General features: G+C 41.1%; 1 protein-coding gene across 1 annotated transcript; it reads right to left on the bottom strand.

Annotated features, from left to right (window-relative positions):
- Window positions 1–618: 618 nt before the first annotated feature.
- Window positions 619–15,192, bottom strand: snx27a (sorting nexin 27a). The gene is made up of 13 exons (XM_082522504.1): window positions 14,724–15,192; window positions 11,566–11,791; window positions 10,942–11,134; window positions 10,636–10,700; window positions 9,825–9,929; window positions 9,650–9,728; window positions 9,202–9,365; window positions 7,657–7,746; window positions 6,827–6,976; window positions 6,032–6,160; window positions 5,708–5,767; window positions 5,485–5,533; window positions 619–5,020 (listed from the first exon to the last, which is right to left on the bottom strand). Exons 1-13 carry the CDS (start codon window positions 15,032–15,034, stop codon window positions 4,950–4,952), a joined length of 1,692 nt encoding a protein of 563 aa, XP_082378630.1. The 5' UTR covers window positions 15,035–15,192; the 3' UTR covers window positions 619–4,949.
- Window positions 15,193–20,845: the final 5,653 nt, after the last annotated feature.

Below are 20,845 nucleotides of genomic sequence, written 5' to 3'. Positions count from 1 at the left end.
AAGGTGATATTAGGGCCTCTGAATGTGGCATGGTTGTTGGTGCCAGTCTGATCTCAGTACCTCAGAAACTGCTGATCTGCTGGGATTTTCCCACACAACATCTCCAGGATTTACAGAGAATGATCTGAAAAACAGAAAATATCCAGTAAGCGGCGGTGAAAATGCCTTGTTGAGGCCACTCGTCACAGGAGATTGTCCAGACTGCTTCAAGTTAGTAGGAAGGCAACGGGAACTCTAATAACCACGTGATACAAACAAGGTACGCAGAATAGCATCTATGAACGCACGGTATGTCAAACTTTGAAGCAGATGGCTAATAGAAGATTAGAAAAATGTTGTCTGGTGTGCTGAACCTTGATTTCTTCTGTGACATTCAGATGGTAGGATCAGAATTAGGTACACACATTAAAGCATGGATGCATCCTGCTTTGTATCAATAGCTCAGGCTACTGCAAATCTGAAGCAACTGTGTGATGCTATCATGTCAGGAATGTTTCCAGCGCCTTACTGAAACTGTGCCATGAAAAAGAAGGGGGTCCAAGCCAGCACCAGCGGGGCACAGTTGATGCTGATGAGTGTACGTTTTGAGGGGAGTAAAAGAAAGCAGATCAATAGGATATTTTCCCAATATATAACTTTATTTAAAATATTGTTACAATTTATTACTCTACACAACATTTTCAAAACTTTTCTCTTTTTCTTACACTGGTTAGTAAACCTTCCTGGATAATTTTAGATATAAAACTCTCCATTTTTCCTTTTTTTTTAAGCCTCAGGTGTTAATGTCTTTATACAGTAAATGAGACACCGCTTCTCTTTTAAACACCTTTTCTCTGTGTGTTTCACAAACGTTCCCCTCCTCGACACACACTCACACACGCGCACACAAACACACACACAAAAAAAAGATCACTGGTGGCTCTAACATTGTACACTATAATTTCCCCAATCTTTATAGTTTCTTTTTTTTTTTTAATAAATAAAAAGTTCTGAGTTGGAGAAACAAGAGTGCATTATTATTATTTTTTTGTCAGAAGAATATTCTTTTACTTTTTAAAACAGCTATTTACAGGTTATGCTGGAGATAGCAACAAGGCTTAGATTTGTAATCAACGTCGGTGTCAGCTTGCAATGGGAAAGCCCCCGTCTCTGTAAGCAATGAAGAGAAATTAATCACATGGAGGCCAGCACTTTTTGAACACCAATTACATCCACCCTTCAGATTAGTCATAGGGAGGACACATCAGCTAAAAACAGACAAGCCTACAGCTAATGTGCTCTGACCCAGATGTGCATTCCAGAGGTCCAAAGACATCAAGTTTACAGAAAAATGCTGCTGACGACACCAACATAACCTCTGGACGAAGTCAAAAAAACAAAAAATAAATCAAAACTTCAAACAGATTAATCGAAACGCTGCAGCGTTCAAACAAACAGGCCTTCATATATTATCTGCCACTGAAAGATGTTATGAAAATCAGCACTGATTTGGCACACAAGACTCAGAAAACTGATGTGTTACTATAGCAACAGTATCATGTAGATGAGCGTTTCAGTGCTGGTTAGTGATGAAGACAAACTTTCTGAGCCCTCGTGTGCAGTCCACGCATGGACATTTTTTATTCTGCCATCACCACGTTTGCATTCACATCATCTGTTAACCTCTTACAATCCACCCCGGTTGCTGGTGACCTAGTGCTAGGACAACGGGGACAACAGCATAGCCAAATGGCGGGGAAAAAAGCAGATTGGGAGAACCGTGAGGACAAAAATGACGTATGAGGATTAATCTGAATGTTAATGGTTCTGGAAATGTGCTCGTTTAACATGCAGATAAATCGCAACCAGGTCCCCGGTGACCTGCTGGATGTTAAAAGCTTAAGCACTGTGTGAAAATTTTATCTCATCTTCATAATTAAATACTCACTTTGAAGCCCAGGTGGGCCACGGCACCGCAAATACGCTGACAAACAGAAAGTAACACAGATCGACTGTACAAAGACATGCTTCTTAACATTCCCTTCATCTCTTAGCTGTCACCTACGCGCTGCTTTCTATGACATTTAGCTCGCAGAAGAAACGTCTCCAACGGACAACAGCTCACAGGGTACACACACCTGCCTGTGACTGAGCTTAAGATGGCATCTGGTGCAGACAAGACAAACCGAACCAGCGAGAAAAGAAAAGGAAAAAAACAAAAACAAAAAAACAACTAAACAAAAAACACAAAAAAACCACAGGGAAAACAGCAGCTTTCTAAAAGCCTATTCACAGCAGCACGAGCCACGGGGACAGAGAACAAACATCAAACAGTAAAAACACACCGCTTTGAATACATTATTGGGAGGACCGAGTCAGTTGGCTGACAGGAATAAAAGGAACAGAGGCTGCACTGAGCGTGTGGAGACAACGTGGTGCTGCCACGGCAACCGCATCTCCTGCGCTGACGGGAGACCAACCTGGAGAGAGTACGAGCAGAGGACAGACAAACCTGCACGCAAGCACACAATCTAGCTTATACCCCCCACCCCAAAATAAATAAAAAAAAAACCCCATCATGGTTGAATAGCTTTGATTCTTATGTCATCCATCTCTAAATTGCCTATTACTCTGCCTGTCAAAATGCCCATCCTGCATTGCAGTTTTTCCCCCCTCTTATTCCAGCTACTTGTGATGTGTTGCAAAGAACAAACAAACATGATACTACACTGAGGTATGTATTTCTATAAACTCCTGTATAACTGAGGCCTGTGCTCAGAAGCAACAATTGGGCTGCAATTAAAATATTTTGTGCGGCTGCAACAGTTTTGTGAGAGTAGCAGGGAGCTGGACTGGTGGCATTGGGGGTGGGGGGGTGCGCGTATGTGCGCTACGCTGAAAAAGCATGTGAGCGGCAAGGAATGTTTGCTAGACAATAGGAGACGCTTCCCCATTTGTCTCCATCTGTCTGGCGTCTCTGCTGTCGTACAGATACAAAACCCCCATCTTCATTTGCTGGCTCTGACACCGGCAGCTCATCAGACGCGGCCAATCAGAGCCTAAAAGCTTATCAGCAATGTCAATGATAAACACAGAGGACACACTCTGGCACAGCACACAAACATGCCCCAAGGTAACCGACTGAGAACAAATATACGGCTAAAACCTAGGCCTAAAATGAACAATTATATAGCCGAAACCTAATTTGAACTGTTTCAACTAATTTCAACTTCAGCGTAAAGGAAAACTTGGACCTGCGCTCCAAAAATTAGTGTCAGTTTCAGGGGTTTTTTTGGCTTTTTTTTCCCCACCCAATGCCAAGATAAACTAGTAGCCCTTGGTAAGATTAAACAAAACTTAAATCAATACATGTATGGAAAGAATCTGTGATTTTTCTTTCTTGTCAACATGTAAATCTGCTTTCTACATATTTCAGGTGAGAGAAGAGTAAAATCCGACTTTGACAGAGATAAAGAGAAACACAAGTAAACCTGAACTGTAAAATAATCACGAAATTATATTATATTACATTGACACATACACAACTAATACTGTATTCATTTAGGTGCAGCAGGAGGGGGACAGATGACTGCACTGCTATGTATGCTGATGGCTCACACAACCTTATGCACCATCTACTTTCTGCAGCACACGTGCACGCACACACCCCATCTATCCTCCTGACTCTTGGTTAATGGACAAATTGCAGTGGAGTGATACTTTTGGGTGAGTTACAGAGCCAGAGGCATCGGTCTTTAGGAAAGTCTGAGAAGACTCCTCATACGTATGCTCTGCTGCTCCCTGCTGCCTGCTCAGGTAACTGCAGGCATTACAATCAAAACTCCCTGTTCGCCTTGACAATCTGTCGACAAGACAGCCCACATATAAAGGTGTGAAATTTAAAACAAACAAACAAACGCTTTGGCCCGTCAACCTTTTCTTCCAGAAATTACTCCTGCACAGAGCTAAAAATGAGAACGCCTCCTCTCCTCAGCTTCCAAGCCCTGCAAAATTCACCACAACAAAACACACACTGGGGGGGGGGGGGGGGTAGCCATACTAACATTAACGGGCTGACTGCCAACAGATGTTGCTCTGTAGTCAAGGTGAAAAATGGAAATTAGTTATAGCATCTCGAATGAAATTCAGTTAGCGTTTCACTGTGTTATCTCAAGAAACCAGTTATTACAGCTCTTATATTAATCTATATTTTATCAGAAGTAAGATTGTTAAACATACAAATAATTACAAACACATTCTCTCAACATCCGTTTCATGTAGTTACATTTGTGCCGTTTATGATTTCTGATGAAACAGAGGACTCCAGAGACATAAAACACAACTTCTGTGTTAATGTCCAGCATCGGCGTAAAGGATGATTTTACTTTCGTCCTTTATCACAACCGTGAAAGAACCACCGAACTTTTTTCTGTTTCCCTCCATTATTATTTTCATCTCAGCTCAGTTCAGCAGACAAGGTCACCGCCGCGGGATCTGGATGGGTCCTGTTGGAAAAACCGAACGTCGCAACCTCAATTCTGGACTGTCAGCTCTCTCGACAAGCGGCGTTTCACTGCGGCGCTCCCTTCGCGCTGTGGTGACCCTGACCAATCACACGCTGTGGTGAGAATTCTCTCATGTCTTGCCTCACATCATGGGGCAGATGCATGGAGGAAAACAACAGTTACACTATGGAGGATCTAATAAGTGACGTGAAAGTTGGCTCTTGTTTATCTTCTTTCGATGCTCTTCCTACTGTTTTCATGTGTGTGTCTACATGTGTGTGTCCCCCTGGGTTCGGCAAGTGTTAATAATCCAATTTCCCAAGTCGGTCACTTCCAGTTTGTTTTTGGGGCAGGGTTCGCCTCGAGTCTGTCACTCAGTACTGTGTTTGTCGATGGGCTCTCTCTGGGGTGGCTGTGATGATGCAAGTGGACCAGTTTTAGTTCAAGTGATGACAAGTGACGGCTTTAGGAAGTTGCAATCTCTCCCCCTAGGTGGCGCCATCCCTTCTGCTGCGTCTCCAGAGGAGGCAGAAACTCTGCAACATAGATAAGACGATTCAGAATAGGAGGAAGTTTGAAGACGGTGTGAATTAATTACTGCACAGTCCCCGTGCAGCATCCTGAAGGCCTCTTATCTGAATGTCCTCAGCTTTCTCAGGCCTCAGCTGTCTGTTATCCTCCTGCCTTTGTGGTCTCTTGTCCATATTTCATTACATTTCACGTAAACTTTTACCATAATGCACAAAAATAAAAGCATGCATTAAATCTTATCCCTGCCCTTGACATTTTAACTTCTGTCATATTGGATTCCTTTGTTTTTTGCATAATTCATGCCGCCTGATGTGTGCCATCAATCAAAACATAACTCTGTACCAGATCTGAATGCAAATTTCTTTATGATTTGCCTCTGATCAAATTGGAGGCTCTAATCTTTCAGTGATGCTGTTTATCTCTTTGAATTGAGGGCAAAAAGGAGCACAAACAAACGCTTACTGCTTACCGTTGTTGCTGCAGTTTTTGTTGTCTTTATCAGACGCTTCTTCCTCAACCTGAGAGCAAAGAAATCAATACACCAGAAATATAAGACTAATCATTTTAAAGCAAAGACTAAAGAAAGGCTCCTGGATTTAAATAGAATACAAGAACAGGCTATGTTTAGAAAACCGAAGCTGGCATAGAGTTGCATGCTTCCCAGAATGAAAGAGGAAAGGAGTGGTTCTTACCTGTTTCCTCCACTTCAGCTCACAAAAGATCCGCTCAAAGCACTCGTGCATGTAGTTGAACTGGGAGGAAAAAGTAGACGTTATTGTAATCCAGGCTTCTAATACACCACAATTAGGAGAGTCACTGTGTAAAAGTCATGTTTCTGTTTACTTTTCCTGCTTCTCATTACTAAAGATTTTATTACACGTGAAGGAAAGTGGGTTGATTAATAAATCGGGGATTTTCCTATTTATTAAGCGTTTGTTCCCATCAAGGTGTGTCACTCTAAAAGCTGCTAACACAACAAAAAAACCAGAGAATGGCACACTTGAGTGTACACTTACATACGGAGTGAAGATCTTGACCCAGCGAGGTTTCTTTTCTCCTCTGGCATACTCAAAGCAGAAAGCCATCCCCTCCTCGTCCGTGTCCCAGCGCTGCATCTCCCCCCACTCAAAAGCTATTACCTGGTTCTGAGAGAGAAACAAGAGATGATAGAAGTTAAGCTCCATGCACAGAAATCTATACAGTGGTCCCTCGTTTATCGCGGGAGTTGCGTTCTAAAAATAACCCGCAATAAGTGAAATCCGCGAAGTAGCCAACTTTATTTTTTACAATAATTATAGATGTTATAAGGCTGTAAAAAACCCCACTACACACTTTATACACTTTTCTCAGACAGGCATGAACATGTTCACATTTCTATCTCTTGTTTAAACACTCTCAAAGTTCAAACCTTGTAGAAAAATAAGTCCAGTATTATAGAATGAAACCAAAGGCACCCGAAGGTGACAACATTTCGTCGACAGTGTTGCGTGTTGGGGAGAAAACTTACAAACATACAGTACAACACTTCAGAGTCACACTGCTAGCGATCGAAGATGTATGTAAATTTGACATTCTGTACTGTGCAGGAGATACGGCACGAGATTGACTGACAATGCTCTACAGCCAATCAGGACGCAGAACACAATGCGCTGTAAAAAAACAAACAAACAAAAAAAACAAAGCATGCAAAATTGCACCAAAAAAAATCTGCGAAACAGCGAGGCCGCAAAAGGTGAACCGCGTACTAGCGAGGGAGCACTGCATTGACGTTTAGCTTAAAAATATAAAACGTTATCTATTTAAATGCTCACCTCCAGCGTGCCGTCCTCAGTGCAAGCATGCAACTTGAAGTGATTGATGCTGATCGCTGTGATGACGTGGCCCTTCCTTCTGGAGTCACAAGAGCAGTGGGGGAAGACCACCTCGTTGTAGCCCTCGCATGTCCGCAATAGACTCAGGTACTACGGTATTATAGAGGAAAAGTAACAGTCAACTTTATTTTCCTCCACAGAACACACTAAGGAAAGAAGTTAACTTATGAGAAATCTCATTACTGATGTGACAATGCTATTTTTTTATTGTTAACACATTTGAGCTGACGGTCTCAGAAGAGCTTGCAGTTTGAGCTGTGAAGACTGACTCACAATGTGGATGAACTATAACACTGCACTCACGTCCACGTGTCTCTGTCATACAAACACGGCTGTAGATCCAAGTAAAGTATATGTAATTTTTCTGCTTTTTATTTCGTTTTAAGTTTAGAAAACCATGCTGAATACTTCCTAACATTTGGAGCTATTAGATAGCTTGTCGACACGTGAATGAACAAATAAATGAACCTTTTTCCTTCTAAGGCTGACATTCAAAGCCTCAGAAATGCTGCGTGAAAGCAGTAACATAGCTGCGAATGTCATCCAAATTTACACACATGCCACTTTCAGTTAATGTTCAACAAATATTCGAATACACCCAATTCCTTTATCTCTCTTTACACCACAGAGGGAAGAATTCTGAAGTGTGAAAGGCTTCTGAGACTGTCCATTTTTATTTGGTAGTGTTTTGGTGATAGCGCTGGTCAGCAGGCACAAAGTGTACTTATTCCAATCCCCTTCCTGAACAAAGACTGGTCTGTGGTACTGACCGTGGCCATCTTGCGCTGCTCTGCCAGTTTCTGCAGCTGGTAGGATTTGTCCTCTGTTTTTATGAATCCCTTCTTCACATCATCCAGTGCCTACACGAACAGGGAGAGGGGATGGGGAGACACAACATTTATCATTTAAGGTCATAAAATATAAACACATATATACATTAAGGCCATTCATCATGAAGGCATTCTCCCTTGTGTGAGAAAATTCAAACAATGACCGTAAAAATTACGTATGTGCATTTTTAGGCAGTCACAATGCATTTCTATATATTTTATTGAATGACTTTCAGCCTCCTAGCCCATAACTTTAATGCTTTGGTTCACTCTCGTCTCACAGCGTCATTTCTGGCTGCAGCAGGCAGCTGTGCACCAACTGTTCAGCCTCTCTCTCAGCTGTCTTCTGAGAGTGTGAGAATATTAGAGTTATATTTGCCAGGTACAAATAAATGAAAGTGTACTTCATAACTGTGTGTGTAAAAAACAGCTTTTCACTGATATAACAATCTTTACCAGCTTAGTGGGTGATATGTCACCATTGTGTTCCCAGCTTTGCCCCCTTGGACAAACCCCACAAAAGTCATGGAGTTATTGCAGGTTCGCACACACTGGTGTGATTCTTTTTCATGAGGCACGCTTTAATGGGTCACTGCTGAACTTTGCATGCTTATCATGCTTCAGCTAGTGACCTTTACTGGTCAGTGGACAGCCTGTAGGTGGGTACTGAAGCTAATTTTAGTGAATTTAAATGAGGAGTATTTTTCTCAAGTTCACCTCTTCTACTTGAAAAACTGGAGGTTTTTGTGGATGTATTTGCATGAAAACTGACCCGAGGTGGGGCTTTGACCAGCTGAGAAATTATTAATTTTGGGTGTCGACCCAGATCTGGATCCAGACATTTTAATAACATTGTAAAACAAGGCAAAAATGGACATTTCACATCGTATCTACATAAACGCATATTTAGCTGAAAGAAGAAGAACCTGGGGATCATCTTGATGTCCTCGGGAAAAGGAAAAAAGACAGAGACTCTATTCACCCATCTTGTGAAGGGAATTTTTCAGCCTCGGAAGAAGTATGATATCTCCGAGCGCTCTTTTATTAGGGTGACATTATAGGTAAAGGCTTCTGTTATAGTCTGTGTCCAGAATTATAACAGAAAATACTCCTAAGCTAGAAATAATTCAGTCATCACAAAGTGAGAAAGCAGCTAGCAGGTGCCACAGTAGCTCACCTGGTTGAGCAAGTGACCTTTATGCTAAAGGCTGCAGCAGGGATCCAGGCTCAAGTCTGGCCCTGAACATTCCCTGCATGTCAGGACTGATCCAGGGATCTTTTGCTCGTTAGGCCAATGTGTAAACCACTACACTATGAAGCCACTGAGACCAGTATGATCAGTTTAGTGTAAATCAGCAGTGTAATTGACCAACTTTCCCTCAATATGTTTAAGCATTTTCAGCTCAGAAGAATAAACTCTGAATCAAATCACTGTGTTCAGCTCCCCGAAATCCACGGCAAGAGGAATCCAATTACTGTTATTACCTGGTGAAAGCAGTAGTGCAGTGCCAGCGGATTGTCTCTGAGCAACTCCTCCTCCTGGAAGCTGAACAACCATTTGCGGAGTGCTAAGCAGGTCCCCGGGACGGCCGACGTGTAGTTCTGCACATATAGCTTGTGGGGAAACTCGTTAGGCGCCAGCTTCCGCACTGCAACAAAAACCGAGTAGAAGGAGAAGGGTGATGAACGGGGTTTGTTACTTAAAAACCCCCCCAACATACTAGTAACCTATACCAAAATACCTGCCCTTGCTGCCCATGATTACTCATATACCCAGAGGCCCAGTGATTTAAATTCAGAGGGTTTTATTTATTTTTAGTGGTCATGTCATAAACCCCCGAAACAGGATGTGCAAATTAAACAGGAGAGAATGTGAAAAAAAGGTCAGACATCTTTCCATGTGAAGTGCAACAAACACACGTGCAGCTCTTACCAAAGGAGTGGTTGATAACTTCAAACAGAGCAAAGTAGCTCGCCATAATACTGTCCATCCCAACCTTCATCACTAATGCCTACAGAAGATCAACACAACATCAGTTAGTTGTGGGGAAAAAAACACTGATGGAAAATATTGTACAATATAGCTGTACAACTGGGAGTGGTCTTACCTGATACACCTGGTCTGTGGTACTGTTCTTACGGACTCTGACGGAGATGGTGGTCTTGTCTGGTAGGGCTATCCGCAGTTCTACATCTGACACGCCGTTGTAGTTCTGTACAGTGAAGCCAAACAGAATGAGAACAGCTGTAGAGCTGTGTTTACCCCAGTGGATTAATGAGGCTTTGTACGTGCTTGTTTGAATATGCAAGCCTTTGTTTGTTCTAAGTTACCACTAAGTACTTGTGGATTAAAAAACACAAACAAAAAACCAACAAGCCATAGCCAAACAAGACTTACAATCGGCAAGAAGTCTTAATCCCCCAAATTGCGCTTCTTTAAATGTGGGATTACATCAGTGCATTGGTATTTGTTTTGCTGCTGCACTTCCTTAAAACACCAGCAAGGTAACCAATTTCCAGCCTGCGTCACTGGCCAACACAGCTCTCAACTAAGCTCCCTTTAACCAGTGAAAGCTAAATGATACTAAATGATTCTCAAAATAGGCCAGAACAGTTTAAATACAGCTTAAGAGACTTGGAGTCAGATCCAATGCTGAAACCCCCCCTCCATTTTTGAGTTTGAATTCCTATAATTATGGAATACAAACAATAACATCTTCGGAAATTAAATCTCTAACTAAGATAGTACATATCTGATAATATAATATAATAAACAAAAAATGGACTGTTGAGCACTGTGCCAATTCAGAAAGTCACAAGTCCTAACAGTTTGGTAGGAAAAGAAAGTTCAACCCACAATATTTCAACACCCAGAATAAAAAGTCGCATTGCTACAACAATAATGCACGAGATGCATACCTCATCTGATTCCGAGAGAAACTCCTGCATGATGTCACTCTCCCCAATCACCCGCACAGAGCACACTAGAGACGAATAGGAAGGGAAAAGAAAAATGGCGAGCAATATATTAAATCAAGGTAAATAAAATAAACAAAGGGCAGCTAAATAACACTATGAATCCAGTGTTTAGATTTACTGTGTAATTTAGAAAACTAATAACAGTGGGTGCATGGTGTATTTTCCATCCTAACTACATATTCAATATTTAAATACATTTAATTCTTCTGGGACAGAAGAGCTAGTGATCTGTCCAAATCATCTTACCTCGCTCGAGATATTCCTCCAAGCCTCTACGTCGTGCATCCAGCTGCTGTTCTGATAGGGAGAAGGGCCATTTACCAGGAAGCTTTGGGAAGTTGAAGTTGGAGAATTCCCTTTTCAGGTTCTGGTGCAGGATGGCAAACTCACGATAGCGTTTTGAACACAGCTGCCTCCCTGACATATACACATTGTATACCTAGATGCATTAAAAAAAACAAAACATGAAGCAACTTTAGAGAAGACCGAGAGAAGGAAATGATTGCATCAGAGGGTTAAAAGTTTTCTTTCTACCACAGCATTAAAAAACATGTTTAGAGCAACCACAGGAAGCCGTTTCTTCTGTTTTGTTTTTTTCAAGAAAGAATTTAAGGTAACAGTGTTGCCTCTACAGCTGCCTTGGGAGGACGGACCACCTCCTGAGGTGAGATGGGTTGAAAGATCTTTAAGAACTGTCTTTAGATCGAACGCTTAAGCTCAAACATGTTATTCCACTTAAAACTGAAGACGGACAGGTCCAAAAGTATTTTAAAAATCAGGCAAACACACACACTCGTGGCCGCCCTCTCCACCCTTCCAGAGAAGCCCAGTCCCAGGCGGAAACATGTCAACTGTCAAATCAGCACTTACCACAAACCTCTCGGAGTGCTGTTCTACGTGCTTGTATGTGGGAATAGAAATGGGCACGGCCTGCTTGTCACTGTAGTCGTAGTTGGGCTGGACTTCCTCTCCTCCTTCCAAACCGTCAGCCTCCTGAGGTGGAACAGACAGCACAGCCAGAACCAGCTCCTTCTCCCCAGCACGGATCAGGTCCACCACCTGCTTATGAGTTGCACCTTCCACGTTCACGCCATTACTAGAAAAAAGAGAGAAAGAGCGCAGGAGAAACATGAGGCAAAGGGGAGGAACAAGCAGCTCTGACTTGTTCTCACACATTCAGACTATATTTGAATTGGAAGTTCATTCAACTCTCTACAAAAAAGGGAATGACGGATACAATTCAAAGCATTTAAAAATACCTCTGGAGAGATATTAAACTCTCTCCAGATTCCAATTCTATACAATAAATCAATGCATCTTCCAAAAGAAAAAAAGGACCTGTCACTATTATAAGCAGTTAAATTTAAAGCTAGACTGGTACGAAACAAACTTTAAAAAAAGCTTTGACCGAAGGGATTTGGAATGTGAGAAACGACCACACTGATAGATAAACTGCACTTGGTGCGGGCTGGTTATGTCGCAGCTGATAACTGATGCACTTAATGCAGTCACTACTGCTACAGATCAATGCAGCTGGGATTACAGTAACACAGTATAATCTATACATCATTCGAATAAAACTGGTACTCTTTTAGCTGCTAATGTACGCACTGTCCTAACATACTGTCTGGTAATATTAGCCCATTGTTCCCCATTTACTAACACAAGGCTGTGAGGCTTAAGCAATTAGGTTGGCTCCCATGTCCTTTTTCTCCTGGTGCCTTTTTGACTTCGCTGAGAGCAGATGGCACAAGCATCAGGTGTCTTTGCTAATCTTCCAATGAGAAACTGTGGGACAGACACTGAAAAGGAGGGGGCGAAGAAAAGTGTAGGCGTAGGCCTGCCCATTGATTGCCATGTTAGACGTAGCATTTATCTGTGTAGTGTCACTGACTTAAAATAGGAAGTTAAACATACAGAAAAAGAAGGGGTGTACATAATAGTTAACAGAAGAAGATTTGGAGTGGGGTGATGGGGGGCGCTGATCTGAGTTGTTTGAGTGAAAAGCCAAATTAAGGGTGGGACAGAACCAAAAGGGTGAAACTGTCGTCATGACTACAATGTAAATTTGGCTAAGGCAGAAATAAAAACAGTATTAATACTTTTAATTGCTTAGTGAAACTGTTTGATGAAATATTACTCAGAGCTAAAAATAATACTAACAATAATAAAGAAATAATAATATAAAATAATTATATGCGAGCAGATATGTGTGTCTTGCAGGCTTTTACTGTTATTAATTATATTTTTTATCAGCCATTCCACTTGTTACTCTTTACTGTAAAATAAAGTCGCTGGTGAAAACTGATAAAAGCTCACTGATTAACAGTCAACTGATCCCCTAATTTGGCAGCTGGGAGGCACAGTGGTTTACACTCTGAGTACAGAGTCATAGGTTCAAACCCGTGGGGAGTTTTCATGTTCTGCCCATGATTCTGTGGGTTTTTCCCCAGCTGCTCTGGTTTCTCCCACCTCAGAAAACCGTACCAGGTTAACGGTGCTTATGTGGGCCCAGGATGCTCTCGCAAAAGAGGTTGTCGATCACTAGTTTCACTTCCTGGTTATATAATGTTTTACAAGTTGAACTTTACTGAACACAGCATTATCTTCTAAAAACACACACAAGGGCGAAGCAAGGTCATTTTTATTTGTTTCCCCTTTTTCTTGTCTTTTAAGGAAATCATGAAAAAAACAAAACAACTATGCTCACTCAGGCAGTAGTGATACACTCAGACAAGAAACACCACCTGAGCTGCTTACTGTAAATAAAGTACATTGCTGGCTTTCTTTGTTTGCTAAGTAAAATGCTGACAACTAACATATTTAACCGGCTGAAGTCCAGTTATGAGGCTTTTTTTTTTGCAAAATGGTCAAACGGGTTAACAGGTCACATGATAAGTATTGCCGCTATCATATGACAGCAGAAAGAACTAATGAGTAAAAAAAACAAAAAAAATAAAAAAACCCAACGGAAAACAACATGCTGATGCCTCAGCAAATGGAAGTGAGAGCAGTGTTCCTTCTTTACCGTTTCTGTTCTTCCTTTTTCTAAGACAGCTTTATTGCTCCACTGTCAAGTGACATCAACACTACTCACACTAACTAAACACTGATTTTAAACGTAAGCAAAAAAGTTTGTAAGAACTGCTCTATTACCATTAACACTTCAGGTTTTACTGAAGGCCAGGGCTTTACATTCCTGCTTGTAGATTTGTTCACTTGGCTGACATTATTACAGGTTCTGTGTATGGACACATTTCCTGTTACATTTAAATGCCAGCTATGACTCAAAGGGAAGCAGTGTTTCACCGAACGCTAATAAATGGAAAGAGACTTGAAAGCAGACTTGACGAATGCTGGCACGATAGATAACATAAAAGCACTTCTAAAATGATCTCTTCACGTATATCAAACCCACTCGAGGTTACATATAGCGATAGAACAAAAGCAAACCCTAAAAATCAATAGAAAGCACCTCAAACTTCCCATGTAAACAGCACGGCTGGTGCGAATGCTAGCTAGTGAAAGCAAGTAAGACCACACACTCCTGTCATATGATGCTGAATTTGAGTGACAACACTGCCATCCTCTGTCATTTCACAGGCTAAGAATACATATCAACACTATTATGCATATGACAACGCAGTGGAAAGTGGACTGTCGTCTAAATGTCGTCCTACATCTCCCGCTGGAGCTGACACTGAGCAAGGAGCTAGCCAAACACATTAGCTACCTGGCTCGCTAGCGAGCTACAGCTAATCAACATGCACAGGCTGTTGTCCAACTTATGTAAGCTGGTTAGCTTTCTAGTTATCTCACCGGAGCTAAAGCCTTAAATATTTACTCAGGTCAAAACGCTCCAAAGCTGAATAATTAATAAACTAGTGAGTTACTTTAATGGCAACAAGAAGCAAACCTCGAAAACGGAATAACACATGCTTGAAACTGGATCCACACAGGCTAAACTGGGTAGCTAGCTCCAATTGCTAACTCCGCGTCCTAACTGGAAGGGACAGAAGCTGACTTACACCTCCAGGATCCTGTCACCCTTCACTATCCCGGCTCGGTCCGCAGCACCTCCGGGTAAAACAGCGCTGACATGCTGAAGAGGGGCGTACAGCTCCCCGTTGATGCTCCGAAGCTGTCCTCCTTCGCTCACTTGACCGCGGACATTAAACCCGTAGCCGGACTCCGACTTGACGATCCTGACCATCCGCGGTCCCGATGTGACCATTGCTGCGCCGTGGCCCGCGGTGCCAGCCGACGAACCGACAACCGGACCGTTACGGGATGCCGAAGGGAGAACGGGCCGAGTTTCATCGCCTCCTACATCCGCCATCTTATTCACAGGCACTACCCCTCTCCAAATCGGCGTCTTCCAGCAAATTCAAAACAACACTCGGGCTCCGATCCTCTCTGTGAGGTTAGCTCCACAGACCGACTCTGTTGGTGATAACCCGCCCCCTGGCAGCGTCACGGGACACGGCCATGCAACGTGACCTGCCGGAGGCGTCACCGAAAGTGTGTTGTTTACTCTCGTTTCCATTCAACGCATTGAATGAAACAATGTCGTTGTTGATTAAAACGCATTCTTAATCCCTTTATTTTCTACTAAACCCTTTCTGTTTTATCTTAACAGACAAAGAGTGCCAGTGATTGCATTTAAATGATGCTGCAAACTTTGCAAACGGCAGGAGTTAAAGGATGAGAGGCACTGGACCCAACCACTATTGAGAAATATAAATGTATTTTTTTCCCACAATTTTAGTTATGATTCTACAGAGGAATCCAGAAATAAAGACATTATAATTATAAATACGTACAGCATTTTATCAGACATGTACACATATAGTGCTGTAAAAATATTTAGCTTTTTTCTGATTTCTTCTATTATTTTAATATTACAGATAACCTCGAGTAGACACAAAATGCAAGTTTTAAATAATTATTTCATTTATTACCAGAAAAAATAAACACACCTACCTTACCCTGCACTCACCCCCTAAACCTAATACTGGTTTTGCCACCCTTGGTAGCAAGAACTGCAATTTTGTGAGTCTTTCACAAAAGCATTGGATTGGAGTCCAATCTGTCCACTCTTCTTTGCAGAAATGTTTTTATTCACCCACATTGGAGGGTTTGTGAGCTTAAACGACCCGTTTAAAGTCATGCCAAAGCATCTCAAATGGTTTTAAGTTGAGACTTTGACTAGGCCACTCCAAAATCTCAATTTTGTCCTTTTTGAGCCATTCAGAGCTGAACTTGTTGGTGTGTTTTATGCTTGTCCTGCTGCAAAACCCAGCTGCACTTCAGAGCATGATCTGATGGCTGGACATTCTCCCTCAGGATTTACTGGTAGTGAGCAGAATTCATTGCATCAATTACAGCAAATCGTCCAGGTCCTGAAGCAGCAAATCACCCCAGACTGCCATGCTACCACCACCATGTTTGACTGCTTTGACTGATATTCTTTTTATTAAATGCTGTTGTAGCTTTACACCAGATGTAATGAGTCCTAGTATCACTGTGGTTCACCAGAGTCCCAAAGCCTTAGAAATGTCTTTGTGATCCTTTGCAGACTGATGGATGTTTATTACTTTTTTCCTCTGGTGTTCTTGCTACCGAGGGTGGTAAAACAAAGGCCGACGACTTTATCACATAGGACCAGGTTTGTTTAGTCTTTCCCCTTAATAAATAAAATCATCATTTAAAAACTGCATTTTGTATTTACTCGGGTTATCTTTGTCTAATATTAAAATTTGTTTGATGATCTGCAACATGCAAGAGTGACAAAAAGGCAAATAAATAAATAAATAAATAAAATAAATCAAGAAGGGAGCAAATACTTTTCACAACCTTGTCTTATTTTAATGTTCAACATTTCTTTCTCATTTATGCTGAACAGCTGATTGTTTTATGTTATCTTGTGTAAGCCTGCTAAACAAGATTGCACAACACATTTGCTGATTCCTTGTTTTAGAGTACTGAGGGAGAGATAAGCTGTCACTTCCTGTCTTATTTGATTGGAATGAAAACTTGCAGGTTGTAAACCACTAAACCACATGACTTGTCTTTATTGCCAACAATGCACTACGGTAGAATAATATGCAGTCATGTTAAAAAAGTTTTTGCAGACATATAAAACTTAAGTAAACTCTTACCGTTTCCAGAGGGCAAGTATTAGCTAGTTGCTGCTAATCAAATGCGGTTGATTAAATGATCATCAGCAAGTGTGAGCACCTCTATAAAAGCAGATATTTTGGCAGTTTCCTGGTCTGGAGCATTCAGGTGTGTGTTAAAAGAATGCCACATTCTTGCCAAAGTGCAATGCTCAGAGAAACTGCAACAGTCCATCAACTACATCTCAGACTCTGCCTAGTTAGCATGAACAAATGTTAAAGTTCATGACAGTACAAATAGAAAAAGAATGAACAAGTACAGCTTGTTTAGAAGTGTTGCCATGAGAAGGTCTCACAAATTCAAAGTGGCGATGTTAGGCCATGATACTCAGATATGGCAAAAAACAAACAAATCATATCAGCACAAATAACTCGCACCAACTATCAAGCACAACGGTGGCAGAGTGAGGGTTTGGTGATGACTGAAAAAAAATAGGTGCTAGTGTAGGCCAGAATCTTTGTAAAACTCTGCTGGAAAACCATGTGGACCTGGGGCTTTGTTGTTTGGGAGATGCTGTGGGGCTTCTGGGAATTTTGGACATTGAAAGAGGTGAATCCAGATCCACAATCTGTCATGTAGTTTCGGTAGATTTATCTTCTGCAATGTCAGCGCTGGAAGGATTCATCTGTGTGGAGTATAAAGCTTCATAAAAGACTACAAGATTTATTTATTTGTTGTGGATCATGAGTAATGTTCCCAGTGGAATCCTTCATAGAATAAATAGTTGTAGTTGTTTTTTCTTTATTTAGTTTTAACTGTTCTCTTGTTTTTGTTCTACTTCTAATAAAAGCGTTTAATCCCTGCTTTATCTTATATGAACAGTAAGATATTATTTTCCTCGCATTACTATCTTTCCTGTTTCACACAGAAGACACGGTGAAACTGCTGATAGTGATTGGGCTTGTTTTGCAGCCACAAGACTTGGCCACCTTGCAGTCATTAAGTTGACTAAGAACTCGTCTGTATACCAAAGTATTCTCGAGTCAATTGAGAAGCCAATTGTCTGACAGCTGAAGCTTGGCTGAAACCGGATCATGCAACAGGACAATAAATATAAGAACAGCAGCAAATCTCCAACAGAATAAATGAAAAAAAAAAAAGACTCAAAGTGTTACAATGACACAGTCAAAGTCCAGACCTCAGCCAGATAAAAATATTGTAGTGGCACTTTGAGAAGGCTGTGCAAAAACAAATGCCCACAAACCTCAATGCACTGAATTCAATTTCAATTCAATTTTATTTATATAGCGCCAAATCACAACAAAAGTCGCCTCAAGGCGACTTTTACAATGAACCAACATTGTAAAGATGAGTAGGCCAAAATTCCTCCACAGCAATGCAAGAAACCGATAAAGTCATACAGAAAGTGATTACTTCAAGTTATTGCTGCTAAATGTGGTTTTACAAGTACTGAATCATGGGTTGTAGGTATTTTTTCACAGGACTGCATAGAAGCCTGTGAGAAATTATTTTTCACATGACTCAAATATCCATCGTATTAGTACTGCGAACGATTGCCTAGAATTCCAAAGATTCATTCATTGATTAATTTTCAAGAAAAAATGTACAATTAAAGTAGCAAAAGTGGGAGATGGATAACTTTTTGAAAATACTATATGCAGCAGTGCAACACACACTCTAACTATGCAACAAAAGCTATGAAATAAACAGGAATGCTATATTATGCCCCAAGTATTAATTCATTTTCAGTCTTACAGGAGTTACTTAAATGTTACACATGCAAAGTCATGTGCAGTCATGTGCTGTTGTCATGGTTTTCTAGGAAAATGGGAAATAGATGCAGTGATTTATGGAGACCTGGACAAAGCTACATGGAAATACAGCACAAACAACAAAAACAGAATTTGAATGATCCAAAAATCTTTGGTATGACCGCCTATTCTTTGACATGTTAGAGTAGCCAATTCTTTAAGTAGTCTTCAGGATTAGCTCTCCAGGTTTCTTTAATGACCTAAAAAACATTTTTTGTGTTGTTTTTTTTTCTGTTGTCTGTCACAGTTTTGTTGCAATATACCTTCACCTTATAATATTTGTGTAATTTAGTACATAGCAGTCTTTTCTCCTTGCTTTCCTATCTTAAGAATGACTTCTTTATAGCTTCCTTACGCTGAGACTATTTCTAATGAGACTTTGGAGCCACTCAAAGTCCAGGGACACCTTCAGAAAGTCTGAAGCACTATTGCTCAAGACAGCACCCTATTTTTGGAGGATAACAAGCGAACAAGGCAGAGTAGCTAATTTTCAAACAATCAAAAAAAGTACAGCGGTTAAAATAGGTTTTGAACACGTCACCACTTTTCTAAGTAAACATATTTCTAAAGGTGTTATTGATGTGAAATTCTCACCAGATGTCAGTAACAACTGATCACATCCACACATGCAAAGAAATGAAACCACAGATATCCTTAAACTGTGTATAAAACTGAGAAATGACACAGGGAAAAAGTATTGAACACGCTTACTGAAATTTATTCAACACTTTGCACAAAAGTCTTTGTTGGTGATGACAGCTTCTTGATGCCTCCTGTATGGAGAAACTAGTCGTATGCTGTGCTCAGGTGTGATTTTGGCCCATTGTTCCACACAAACAGTCTTCATATCCCGAAGGTTCCGTGAGCCCCTTCTGAACTCTGATCTTTAGTTCTTTCTATAGATTTCCAATTGAATTCAGGTCAGGTGATTGGCTGAGTCATTCTAGCAGCTTTATTTTCTTCCTCTGAAACAAACTGAGAGTTTCCTTGGCTGTGTAGTTGGGATCATTGTCTGCATTTCATCTTCATCAGATGGCAGCAGATCTTTATCAAAAATGTCTCGGTATATTTTTCCATCCTTCCTTTGATTATATGAAACGTGCCAGTACCGTACGATAAAAAACAGTCCCACATCACGGCGATTTTCACAGATTTTCTTCCAGTATTTCACAGGCTTATCTAAATGTTGTTCAGTAAACTTTAAACATGCTTTAACATGCTTTTTCTTCAGCAATGAGCATGGATACAGGGCAACGTGGTTGAGTGCATTAACTATTGTTTCCTTTCAACTCTTCAGATAATTCTTTTCACTCCTCTGTGTCACGGTACTGGGTCGTGTGACCCAGTGTTTGAGTTTTATGTATTTTTTGTATTCATTGTCAAACTAGTTAATTTCTAGGTTGCTGTTCAGACCTTATTTCTTAGTTATTTCTGTCATCTCCCCCCGTACTCAGTAAATTCATGTCATGTTTCATGTCTGTGGTTAAGTTCATCTCATGTTTTATCTCCATGTCTATGTCTCCGTGTTTCCTGTTTTATTTTGTAAGAGTCTGGTGTTCTTTGTTCATTGTAGTTAGTGTTACTCTCCCCTGTATTGTCATTATGTTTCATTCGAGTCAGCTGTGTTCTCATGTGTCTCCACTTCCCCTGATCACCTCATGTGTGTATTTAAGTCCTCAGTCTTCCTTTGTTTGCTGTTGTGTCGTCTGTGTACCGCCCCCTGGTCAAGTTAAGTGTTTTTCAGGAGTCTGTGCAGTTCATGTTTGCCATTTGGTTTATGTTGTTTTTCATGCAGCCGCACGATGAGGTTCCGTGCAGGTCGTGTTCATGTCTGTTTCGTCACGCTATTTGGTTCACAGTTACCATGCATCTGCACAGCATTCTGTTCACAGTGATCATAGTTATTCTTTTCAGTCAGGTTAGTGTTTCTCCTGTTTAGGTTTTTGGTTAGTTGCAGTCTCTGTCCCTGTTATGTTTTGTCCACTCCCCTCTGCATCAGCCTGAATAAAGGCTCACTCTCAGTTTAAGTTCACTCCCATCTCCTCAACTGTGTTCGCGCCTGGGTCCACCACACACACTCTCCACACGGTCTGCCCCCACTGACCATGACACTCTGCTTGAAATCTTGCGAGGAGTACCTGGTCGTGGCCGGTTTATGCTGCAATTATGTTCTTTCCACTTTCGGATTATGGCCCCAA

This window comes from Aulonocara stuartgranti, assembly GCF_965226115.1.
Source record: "Aulonocara stuartgranti genome assembly, chromosome: 22".
Lineage (NCBI taxonomy): Eukaryota > Metazoa > Chordata > Actinopteri > Cichliformes > Cichlidae > Aulonocara > Aulonocara stuartgranti.
The sequence above is the reverse complement of the archived record's forward strand: the minus strand, read 5'-3'. Positions and strand labels throughout refer to the sequence as shown.